Source organism: Aythya ferina (genome assembly GCF_964211825.1).
Source record: "Aythya ferina genome assembly, chromosome: 6".
In the NCBI taxonomy this organism is placed as follows: Eukaryota; Metazoa; Chordata; class Aves; order Anseriformes; family Anatidae; genus Aythya; species Aythya ferina.
In genome coordinates, this window is record NC_140303.1 from 22,056,901 (window position 1) to 22,069,774 (window position 12,874).

General features: G+C 40.2%; 1 protein-coding gene across 2 annotated transcripts in view; it reads right to left on the reverse strand.

The window, feature by feature from the left end:
• CERS6 (ceramide synthase 6) overlaps positions 1–12,874 on the reverse strand; it is a 120,997-nt gene that overhangs the window by 13,652 nt on the left and 94,471 nt on the right. For both annotated transcript variants that reach the window (XM_084523211.1, XM_084523210.1), the window contains exon 8: positions 11,928–12,034. In XM_084523211.1, the coding sequence (XP_084379337.1) occupies positions 11,928–12,034 (107 nt within the window). The remainder of the gene's footprint in view (positions 1–11,927; positions 12,035–12,874) is intronic.

Here is a 12,874-nt window from a genome sequence, read left to right on the forward strand (position 1 = left end):
TTCATGGAATATATTTTTCTCTTTTCTCTTGTTAAATATTTCCCAAGTGGGGTTGTGTACCTGGAAGCATAAAGCTCTCAGTTTAGCATTTTGAATTAAGCAGTGGCTGATGAAGACAAATAAAAACACATTCAACACTTAAGATCATCCAATCTACTCTTACAGAAATCTGTGGTCTCAGACAAGGACCAAGACAGGACTCAGATAAGATTATGCTCCCTCCCATCAATTTAGTGGGCATAAGTCCAGGCTTTTGGACAGCAGAAACTAATTCTTGGTTAGTTGATCACTTGTCTTGCACTTGAAATGCAACAAGGAAAGGGAGATGAAGGAAGAGAGATAGAGATGGATGGGTGGAAGAGTAAAATGTGTATTTAAATTTATCTGAGAATTGGCAAAATGTGCCGTGTTTGTTTCTGAAAGGATCTTTAGAGGAATGAAAGGAGACAAGAAAGAAGGCCATGTGCAAAGAGTAGGCAGTTTTCCAGGCAAGCAGGAAACACATGATAAACTCTGTAGAATGAGGCATATGGGGCCGTCTGCCATGCTGGGCACTATTATCAAATCCAAAGGAAGCAAAAACCATGCAGCTGAAATGAACGCTACTGAGAGCTGCCTGAGCTCCTGCAGCACTGCCAGAGACCAATGCACTGAGCGTGCAACAAGCTGAACAAAAGGCTTGTGGTTACTGCAGCGGAATAGGTATAGCGAAGGACAGCAAAACATCAACCTGTGTGTCTAAACAATTTCAGAATTGATGTCTATCTTCTTGGCCAAGCATATAGTATACAAGTTATTCCATATTCAACCATAACCGGCTGCACTGGGACATCTTGCATACTGCATTCATTATAGAGCAAATAGCTAATTGCATCTAGGTGGGCACAAATGAAATTCAGATCTTATTTAGTTCAAGTAATCCAACAGCTACACCTATCCACCTATCCACCTATGCTCAGAAACTTCTGCTTCCTTGAATTTTTCCTTTAAAAATAATGGATTGATCTTACTTCTACCTCAAAACATATTTTATTCTTCATTACACATGGTAAATAGTGACCAAGACCAGAGATCAAAGAAACAGGAGTCTTATATTCTGTATTTAGCTGTTCTATTACCTTATTGTGAGATACAAGACATTTTCAGGTTCCTTTACATGGTATACTTATTGCTAAAGATGGATATAAGGTATCAATACATCCTATCTGTCTTACAAAGATGCTGGGAGACTTAATTCATTAGCTTGCTTATAACTGGTATGGACTACCTAAGTAAAAAGATCCCATAACACTAAGAGTGTGAAAGTACATCCGCATGTTGATCAGCCACAGGACAATATATCAGTAAGTTCATCAGTAGTCACGATTTATTTCTGGGATTTAGACTTTCATTGAAATCTAACAGGACTTCATAACTCACGCTGCCCTAGCTACTTAGGGTGATAACGCTACGCTACCTTTATGCAACAGGTGACCTGTCAGATGTTTCTGTATGCATGACCTTAGATGAGCTACCCAACATTTTCTGTGAGATGGGTGTGAAATGATGGGCAAAATAGCCATTAACTTCAAGAAATGTTGGTCTGTGGTGTTGCATATCCCAGAACCCTCAATCTGCAGCACAGCTAAATATTTAATTATAGCAAATTCAGTATATAAAGATTGTACTGCCAACTTCTCCCTCTTCTGAGTTTCAGCTCGGCCAGCTGCTGTTAGGACTGTGTCTGTACCACTGTACTGCTTTGAACAGATGCTTCTCGGTTCCTGCTGAGTGGAAGAACAAGCTGGTTTCCCTTTTCAGATCTTGCTGTCTCTGAGATTTTCAGTGCCTCAAAGGAAGATTTATGCTACTAATCAGTGCATGGCAAAAACGGGGGGAGCAGCATAAACCCACTGCAAACTGAGAACAATCAGAAGAACCAGTCACTCACACAGCATCATTGAAAGAGGGAAGAAGGGACAGAACAGGAGAGAGAGACAGAGAGAGATGGTCTTTCAAGAGCATCTCAGAGGAAATCCTCAGATTTTTGGACTGGTGCTGCTCATTACCCTCTTCCTTTAGACAGTAAGTCGATAAAACATCTCCACGAAATGCAGCAACAGAAGGGACAAACTCCTGAGTCCATACACAGAGCAATGTTAAACCCACATACTTCAGTTTTATCAGTGAGGTCAGCAGCATGTGGAATTCTGCTCACCCATCCCAGCCCCACATCAGAGGATTTGGAGGTCAGCTGAGGCCTGCTGCTGCTAACACGGTGCTAATACAAAGGCTCAGCTGCTGTGCAGACCGGTGGCTCCTGCTCTAGCACTAATCAGCAACAATACCTCTTGGCAGAAATCACATCCCTGACACTGAGACCATGTTATTTTTAGCCCTGTGTAGATCAATAGGATTTCCAATTACTTAACTAAAATGATGCACCGGACAGGAAATTATTCATGTTTGATGTACTGTAAAAGATACCGTTCTGATCAAGCTGTCACTGTCCTGGGTTCAGCTGTGCTTTTCTCTTCACTCAATTTCTGCTCATCAACGGTTACTGCCCATTTACTGATTTTGCAGCCACTGGCATGAATATAAGTTTTTCCACTCTTGTGGATAGAAAAAACACAAGAATACAAGGTCATAGACACCTTCACAATCCAAGCTCAAATCTCAAATCTCAGGAGAGTCTTTCAATAGACACTAGGATATGGAAAGAATTCAAATTTCCTAGCAGAATGTAATTATACACAGCAAAATGTTGTATCAGTAATGTATTCTGGCAAAATGCTTGTGTGAAGGCCTGTGGATCACAATACACAGGCAGAAACAACATTATGCTAAGAACGACACTTCCACATCTGAAAATCTCCAAGCACACATAAAACTTTTACATGCAAATATGTTATCAAGATCCCTTTGCCTGCAGTTCATGCTATTCTCTAAATAGGAAAGGTGTTCGGTGTAAACTATAGGAGACCAATTTCCAATCCTTGCAAAACAGGCTATCAGAGGAAATAAAAGGCTTCCTCATGACTCTTTCTGTTAACTACAAGTAAGTGCAGTACCTGTGTGCAATGAATATTTCTCCCTCTTGCTTTAGGAGCACACACTGATGCTGATGGCAGACAGTTCAGGAGAAAAGATTACCCAAACCTTCTCTAATGCAGGAGCTAAACAGAACTAGTTCAAAAACCCACAAAACATCACAGCTGCAGTGACCTCTCTGCCAGGTACCCAGTGCCTTTCAGGTGGCTTATATCCCATTAGGAGTACTGCACTCTGGATTCATTGGTCTGCTTCTGAGAACCTGGCTCTAGAGTAATGGAATCATTTTAAAATACACAAAAAATCATGCAGCTTAAAGAAGTGTGGTGGCACAGTGTCTGTCAGTGACTTATCTTTCAAATAAATGACTCAGGTATTACGGTCCAGTTGTGGAAGAAATGCCAAAAGACATGGGGGGGTGGGGAAACAAAAAGCTTATGACTTCTACCTTTGTCTCCACAACTGTCATAAGAACTTCCTCCACGTCAAAGGCTCGGAAATCAGCATTGAACAGTTTTCAGTTCAATCCAGCTTCCTCAACTGTGATCTGTACTTTCATAGCTGTCATAGCTCACACTCTGCCATTGTGCAACACTGATAAAACCAACAGGATATGCTCACTTACATGAGTGCTGACTTTATTCCAAAGTGTTTTGCTGTAATGACCTCCTTCTAGCTGAGCACTAATAAGACTCTAGCTGCATCATAGCTGTTGATCATGGTGCTCAAAAGCCATTTACTATTTCAAGCTGGTAAGTTAACTACCATTCCCACACTTCTGTACAGCTACAATTTTTATGCCCCACATAATACAGCAACTTGCAGTGAACCAGCAGCATTGTTATGCTTTTATATCAACATGGTGGCATTATAAAACATGCCCCACCAGCAGCAAACACCCCTGCTACAGTTCAAGCCTTTAAAAGAAAAGGGGGTGAGAAGAGGCAGAACATTTGCCAGTGTTGAAACTACCTAGAGCCAGCCGGAGCATCAGCACTCCTATGGGCTGCCTGTGGTACTTCTGCATCAGCACAGCTCTCCCCTCCGCAGAACAGGTTATGCTTTAAAATGTATTTGGGGGCAAACTTTCCTCACATACCTCTCCTTTAGATAAAAACCATGTCCAGCCTCTTTTTTTCTCCCTTCCTTCCTGCAAATGATGCAATTTCAGAGAACTTCAGCTGACTGCCATGGCAGAGCCAACCCACAGTGCAGCCTCCTTTCCAGTCACCATGCCCCGTGAAGCTGCCTTAAAAGCAGCTAAAGCATCTGGCCACAGGAACACCACCAAAGCTGCTTCCCTTCCCTTGAGACATTTACACTCATCAGAATAATTCTGAGCAAAAGAAGCATTCTGGTAATTGTCTCTGTCCTGTTTTCAATCAGACCTCAGGTTTTAGAAAGGACAGATTTCCTAATAAAAGAAGGAAAGTGAGTACACAGTCTGAACAGCCTGTCCCTGACAACAGAAGGCATTATTACAGCCACAGGGAACAGGCTGTAGAACCTAAAAACGAGGATAGGAATTGACTTTGGAAGTCCTGATGAAATCCTTTTTTATACAATTTTTTCCAGTTGTGATCACATGAAAATCTTTGAAACTGAAATACCAAGCAAATGCCACTTCTTTTTGTTGACACTGCAAACCCACAATTGTGAATGACACATGTAACCTTTCCAGTTCTTATAGCTTCTCTGTAAACAGCTGGTTCGGCACTCCAAAGACTTCAGTTTTGATTCATACAGTACTCAGAGTCCTGAGTTCACAAGTGCTGTAAACAATTTGAGGAAATAAAATAACCAGGCAATACAAAAGACATCATTGGGTAACCTTTTGTCAAAAACAGATAGGATGACAACATTATCTGTAATCTGCTAAAGAGCTAAGACAAGAGTCATGAGTAAATTTATGGAGACTTAATTAATAAAACCTTTTTTTTTAAAAAAAAAAAAATGCATACATTGAAGTCTATATTTTCTTCAAATGTATTGCAGTTAGGTTGCCAAAAACTTATTAAATGCTCTTGATAAACTAATTGGTTAGAAGTTACCTCCTGAAGCTACAAACGGCCTGAAATATAAGCACATTAGATAATTTTTGCTGCTAGTTCTGCAGCATCCACTCACTGACAGTGTGAATAATATTGGGAATCAAGTACATTGGATCAAAATAAGAATTTATTCCTTCAATATCTGCTACCCACAAACAGCCTAGATTGTGCTATATTTCAGACAATGTTTTAAGCAAAATGAGCTTAAAACAGTGTCAGAAGAGATTTACTTTCCTAATAAAAAAGCAGCTGATTTTACAGTAGAACAATTAGAGATGTTTGCCCAGTTGTACACATAATAGTAGCCAGGCTAGAAAGGTTTTTGCTGGCCTCAGGATCCAGTGAGAATAACTAAAGCCATCGTGAAACACTGTTCATAGAGTCCAGATGAGGTTGGGGCAGCTTGGATTTATCAAGTTACCTGGGTTCTTACCATGCCTAGTAAATGACCAGAATTCTTGCTTTAGCTAGTGCCCACGTACTGCTTTGATGTAGTGGGATGCTTGTGGGTTTGAGCTTTCTGTTTTACCAATATGTTCACAGGAATGAAACAGGGTGCCTCTGTCAGGGTCCACATGCTGCCTTCCCACAATACACATGCTCAAAGGGCCGAACAGCAGAAAATGTGCCAGGAAAGAAAAACAGTATCAAAGACTATGATTCAAATTCCATGCATGTTAAGAGCTGCACAAAACCAGTCAATATCAGCTAGAAACAGGACAAGGCTAGGAAAAAGAGATGTTCAGCAAATCTCTGAAGCAGCTGCTACTAGTGGGGGCTCTGTGCTGCCCTATTCATAACTCAAGCTGCAATTTCACTCAGAAGCTGATTGCACGATAGAAGGAAGGAGACAGAACAGTGCAAACTGGCAATACTGGATCACTGTTTGGAGACCCACTATGTGCTGTATTCCACACTGTTGTTCAATCAGTGATGAAATTCAGGAAGGGCTAGTCAGCTGGTCATGCAGAGATGAGAGAAAGATGGTAATAAGTAACTAGGGTTTGTTCCAGCACACCATTGTGAAAAGAAGTTAATTTTAACTCAGCAAGGATCACACCATGCCTGTCTGGGTCATGCAGATATTCACTGCCATGAAAAGGCAATTAGAAATCAGCCATGAACCAGACTGTACTCTCATGGGCTTTAAAAATGAAAGAATAACATGGAACCAAGTTATTCTGAGGTCTGCCAGACCTGCGCTTATACAGGATTTGTTGGCATAAGAAAAAAAAAAAAATCCATTTAGCAACTGCATTTTGGAGTCAATAAGAAGACAGGCACCAGAAAGAGCTTTGAGTCATTACAGTGAGAACTATTTTTCCTTTTTTTTTTTTTTCTTGACAGAACCTTTTCAAACAGATGCACAAATGGAATAACCAGTTAGATATACCTACTAACATTACACAAGGCTGTAACAACTAACCAAAGTGGTTTACTGTCTGTGCTCACAGCTTCTAATGTGGTACAGTAGCGGGGGCATGCTGCGACTTCACAGATCTCATGAGTGCAAACACCATTTCCCTGCTCCTCTGACTTTTGACAGTGGCACTTGCCAGTAAGACTTCCCTGAAACTTAGCGTGTTCTAGTTCTCATATAACATAATTAATTAAAAGTAGCAAAACACAAACTCATATGAGTACTATTCAGAGAAACACAAAGGAACATGAATTTACAATTTACTACTTTCAGAACAGACCATGTATACAACTTGGTACCTGCACATGGTCATCATCAGCCTTGCTTTCCTTGAAGTGTTCTCTTCTTTCTTTGAAACCCCTAAGTTGCACCTTTCTCCAGCTACCTTAACACACGTTTTTTAAACAGAGAATGGGTTTAGTAACCTTGTATCTCTCTCCATGCCAGCCACCTTTCTTCCACTGAAGCTCTTGGAAATACCCTAATTGTCACTTTGTGAAAATAGTTTCAGATACCAAACTCTTCACAGCATTAGGAGATCTATACAAACAGCCCTGTCAAAAACAAAACAAAACAAACAAACAAAAAGAAAAAAAAAGCAAAACAACAACAACAAAAACCACCCACATATTATGGAAAGATAAGCAAAGCAGGTGAGTAGTGTTGGGTTTCCTCTATAGCCAGCGTTCAGGAGTTTCAGTTCTCAGAACACGACCTCTGCAATGAACAAAGAAAACTGGAGAGACTGGAAAATCTTGGCTGCTACACAGCATCACCTTCTTAAGACCCACGCCTCCTCGAATGGAAGTGCCATCTGCACACCTCAAAAAATGATTAATAAATATTACAGCCCCATGAGTTCCCCTGTCCGAATACTGAAAGAAAAACATAACAGCAGCAAAAAGCAAACCATTCCTTTATCAACAGAGAAGACTGTCTGTGTAACTACATCAAAAAGAAATGTTTGAGGCCTAGGGAAAAGGAATTGCAAGGCTTACTGAAATGAAGAAAGGCTCGAGGTAACAGTTTTGCACAGCCTGATTAGACTAGCTGAGGGCTTGAATCACTTCTATCAATTCTTCAGTTTGAGATTGCCTTCATTCTCTCTACAGTCCTCTATCACCTGAGAAGGCATCATGTTCCCCCGACTCACAGAGAGTTGTATTTTATGTTGTAATTTGCTAGAACAGTGATTATGCGCAAGTGGGAGAATTTCACAAGCAAAATGTCTTGTCAGTGGAAATAGCAGCTTTACTCCTACATTCGCTTAGCAGCAGGAGGCAGAAAGTGTCCTGGGGTTTTTGAATTATTGCTGAAATGAACTCCAGATGCCTGTAGAAAGACTGCTAAATATATACCTAATTGCCTGTTTCTTTTGTCTTAGCCCTGCTGCTAAACAACCTTCAGACAACAGCATTTGATACATTCTGAATTCTTTATTAGCACCTTTATGCGGAATTAAATGGCACTTGTGCAAAGCTGGAGCACAAGAGCATGCCAGCGCTTCATAAGCGACGTTGCTGGAACCCTGCCTTGGATGTTCGCCTTCTTGTGTGGGGGAAGTTTTCTTATAAATTACAGTCTTCCTTTTACATTGCACACTCACCAATTTTATACCTCTCAGTTTTTATGCTAGAAAAAAATTTGCATATTTATGTAATATTAATCAGGCATCAAATTTTGCTATTTTGAATATTCAGCAACAAGGAAAAGGAGGGCAAAACTATGTTTCCTGGCTTGCTGCCACTCCAATGACTCATCTTTGCTGACATGCAAGCTAATGGGGGTGAAGATTTATAACTGCAGCTTCACAGAAATAAAGGATTTTGACAGACAAGCTTGTATGTCCCATGCTTCATCCTTACTAACTCTGACTCTCACATGCAATGCCCACACTACAGCTGAAAACTATGAAGCTGCCTCTAGACTTCATGTTTACAGATCAGGATAACCATTAACTGCATGTACATGAAGGCTATAGTCTGGAAATAAGATGGTATCAGAAATCACACATCATACACACCATACTTGTACTGTATTCCCTGTAATTGAAGCATCCTTGCACATAACATTCCACCAACAGCTTCCCTTTTCATTGGAGTCACCTTCTGAAGATACCTCTCCAATTATTCCTTTCTGCTACAAGGTATTTTGGGGCTAAATAGTTTTACTCAGTTTGACAAGAAGTAAGTGGAGTCTGATATTCTGCTTCTTACTCATGCAGTTAAGCCCATTATACTCCATGTACTTCAAAGCAAGAACTTCGCTTTTCTTGCAATGTGGTTGTTTTTCTTGCTATGAGAATACTGACCATTTATAAAGTAGCAATAAATTTCCACAGCTCAAGTGCTGGAATACTAAAAGAAAAGGTATAAAAATAATGAAAATGACAATTTCAAGCTACAGACAGACTTGTAAAATACTATTACTAAGAGCGTCAGGTGCCAGGTGGACTCAGAGAGTGATTCAAACAGTATTTATGGGTCAGCATCCTATTTTGAAGGCTCAAGCGAATGACTGAACCATTCACAAATTCAAAATAGATAAATGTGCACTTTTGTCAATTAAGGGGGAGGAAAGGCAGAGTGATCACTAGTGTAACCACTCCATCTGTGAAAGAGGAGTACACTGTCTACTGCTAAATCCCTGTGATTCACACAGTCCCTCTATCTTCACTGCCTTCATGAGTCTACTTTGAATGATACCACCTAATCACACAAGTGTGGTGACACATTCTTCCACACTTCAGGCTTCATATGAACAAAATATGGCTATTAGGCAGGCAGTAAGTTGACCACATTCCTCTCAACCTTTAATTTAAAATATTGCTTAGTCCTAGCAAAGGCTTCCTGCAGGGTAACATTTGGCTGCAACACTTCATGGAAATCACTCTAGATGGCATGGACCTTCAGTTTCTGAGCCTCAGTTATGGTTATAAATACAGTGTTATTTTAAACACTTCAGGTTAATACTTAAAAGGGTTAAAAAGGTTAAAATAGTTAAAACGGTTAAAAGTTAAAAGACTTTCCAAAATTTGACTACCACACTAAGGATGTAAAAGATAGGAAAAACTTGACCTTGCTGATTTTCAGATGTCTCAAGAGAAAAAGCATATTAGGCAGCTGCTTCTAGTTCAATGCGTAAAGGACTAATGACCTCCTTCAAAATCATGCACTCTGAAAAGATTAATCTGCTCTTTGTTGACTATTCAGCAAGGCAAGCACACAGCAGTGATCTGGTAAAGTTTGTGTTTGAATAACAAAATTTAAAGTCAGCAGTTCCCTGTTTGCCAGTTCAAATAACACAGAGAGGGGTTTAAATACTCTGCTAGTGCTGCAGATAAATGCATAAGGCAGCTTGCAGAATCACAGAAGGGTTGAGGTTGGAAGGGTCCTCTGGAGGTCATCTGGTCCAACATCCCTGTTCAAACAGGGTCACCTAGAGCAGGCTGTCCAAGACTCAGACTTTTCCAGGTCACACGTCACCATGTCCCCTGTCTCCTTCAGCAGTAGGTCTGTATTTCCCTAGTCTTCCTTTTGTCACCTATGTATTTAAAGAAGATCTCCTTGTTGCTTTTGACATTCCCCACCAGATTCAATTTCAGTTGGGCCTTACCTTTCCTAACCTCATCCCTGCATGCTCTGTATTCCTCCCAGGTTAGCTCTGTAAAAAAAAACACACTCAAAGCACTCAAAAAGGAGTGTAAATTTATTATTGTTTTAAAGCCATTAGAGGAGAGAGGAATAAGCAGTGGGATTTCTATTTCAAGCTGTCATTGTCTGACTGAGTCTTCTCTGAAGCAGAATCATGTACACTGCAGTCTCCAGTGGCAGAGCTGCACTGGTAGAATTTGGTCTTCACTGCATTTCCTAATATAAGACAGGGTGTGACAGACTAAATCCTATGAGCAGATGTACCACTATTTTTCCTGTCTGAGATCATACAGGTAGAAAAATCAACTTTATTTACAGAAATTCAGTGTATGGCCAAGTTAGCTTTGAGAAACAACTAAAGAAAGGGAAGCAAACTTGTTTAAGAAATAAATCACTGTTCCTTGGAAAAAATAACAAGCACTTTTAAATATGCGTGTTGTGCATCCATCCCTTTTCTCCTTTTGTCATGGGGCTTTACCAACTCACAGCGCAGTAGGGACTAGGCATTATCACATTATCTTTGGAATCATTAAACACTAAATGAGACTTCTACATTCTACTGTTAATATGACCTGATGACACAGCTCCCTAAGGGCACCTTGGTCTTATCCTGTTTGCACTGAACAAACCCCTAAAGAGATACCATTATATAGGATCTGGGAGGAAAAAGTGACAGAGGTTGATATTAGTATCTGTAAATCATCTGTATGCTTAAACAAGGAGCTTGGTGGTAATGCCTCTAATTAAACCTTTGCCAAAGGTAACATTTCTGGTATTTCTGTTGGTTTGCCAAACCAAAGCTATCATCATCATCTTCTATTGTAATGACAAACCCCTCCTGGTGTCACAGAGATTTGGGTTAGTTCTGTTCATACTAGAGAAAGGAAAGATCCTGAACACAAAAGAGTGAGATCTACGCCTTCTCCCAGCCCTGCTCATACATAGAACACATTGGCCTGTGTGGGAGCATTTCTTTTTTTGGCAAAGGTAACTCATACTGTGCTTGCAGAGAAACTTGAATGGGTTTCTGAACTGGTGTGCATCAGGCTGTCTTCTAACTCGCCAGCATCCTTCTGGATGTTGAAGATCCTAGCTAAAGAACCAAATGCCTGTGTCTGTGTGTATAGATGCATGTGTTCTCACCTAGGAAGAGAGAGTGAGTGCACATGGAAGTGACTGCCTTTGGGAAGAGGTGAGATTACATTAACACCTGTATAATTACCCTGAAGATGCATGTATTATACAGCTTCCCCAGGACCCCCAGTTCAAAGGAAGGGTGAAAAAGGAGTAGCCTGCAGTATTACAAATCTGCATGGCAATAACATCCTTATACAATTCAGCAGAGCTGAACTTTCCTTAGCTCCCTGTGTTTTCTTTAAGCTGAACTTGTTTATAAAGCGTACACTAAAAGCTAATGAGCAGAGCCTAGCTTCAAGCATAGCCTCTGGTCAGCATCTTCAGAGACTAATATCTTATTCCCCCTCTAACTTCTTGCCAGAACAAAAAACTACCTGCTAACCCAAAGCCATGTGATTTTCAATCCACTTCTACCTTAAAACCAGCAGAAGCCCCATATGTTTCTTGTCTAGCACACAGTAAATATAATGGCACTCTAGTAAATACGCTATTACAACACCTGGTTATGTCTGAAACTCTCCTCGATGCTCTGGGAAACAGAGTAATGTCAATGAATCATGTTCAATTAATAACATAGCTATTTCCAAACTTGTTTGATGTTTAGCATTAGACAAAAATGATATGCTTACTCACCATAAAGGATATATGCCAAGCCTACTGACAATGAAGACAATGGCAAATGTAAGGAACAGAAGGTCACTCAGTTTTTGATACTTGCAATAGTTTGCCATTTTGGCAGCCTGTAAAAGAAAGAAATGTCTGTTTACTTCTGTGAGGACAACTGAACTCTCCGGTATTGTGCTGTAAAAAGAAGAAATTAAATTTTGATGAAATCACTAACGTTTTTATTGGTCACCTCCCAGTGACCTTGTAACTCCTCTCTACCAAGCAGCTGGAAAATGTCTTCTCAAAAACAAAACAAAACAAAACAGACTGCATGAAAACAGAGTACTTCTTCCACTTATTCCATCTCCTTTTTGAAATCCTACAATTTCAGATTCACAAAATTCTTCTAAACCTTCTTTTGAACTCCATTATTTTTGTGCTATTTTTGTCCCCAGCCTTTTAACCTACCCACCTCTCATCATCTTCCCAATATGCTATTCTTCTGAACCTGACCTAATAAAACACTTCCTTCTTTCCCATTGGGCTCCACTTTCATTTTCACCAACTATCCATCTTCCAGCTGCCCCATGCTCTCCATCTTCTAGTGTTTTTTATATACAAAATTTTCTCAAATCCTCTATTGTGCCCAATATCCTATATTCTCCCAGAGTCTCTCTCTTTTCCTGGCCTCTATGGAGCAGTTTCCACCTCTAAGATTATACTCCCCTCTTTCAAATCTTTTTCCAAGGCTTTCTATTGCTCCTGTTTCTTCCTTGCCCTCTCATTCTTGCTCTCTCAGCTTGTTGCCCTAAGCCTATTTTTACATGCTTCTCTCATATATCTTAATGTCATCTTTTGATTCCTTCCTTGGTGGAGAAGTCAGCTATAGAACCTTTAATCAAACCTTTCTTTAAAACTTTTATCTTTCCTAAAGTTGCCCTGTCCTCTTACCTCTGGAGAAAACAGCATGTACA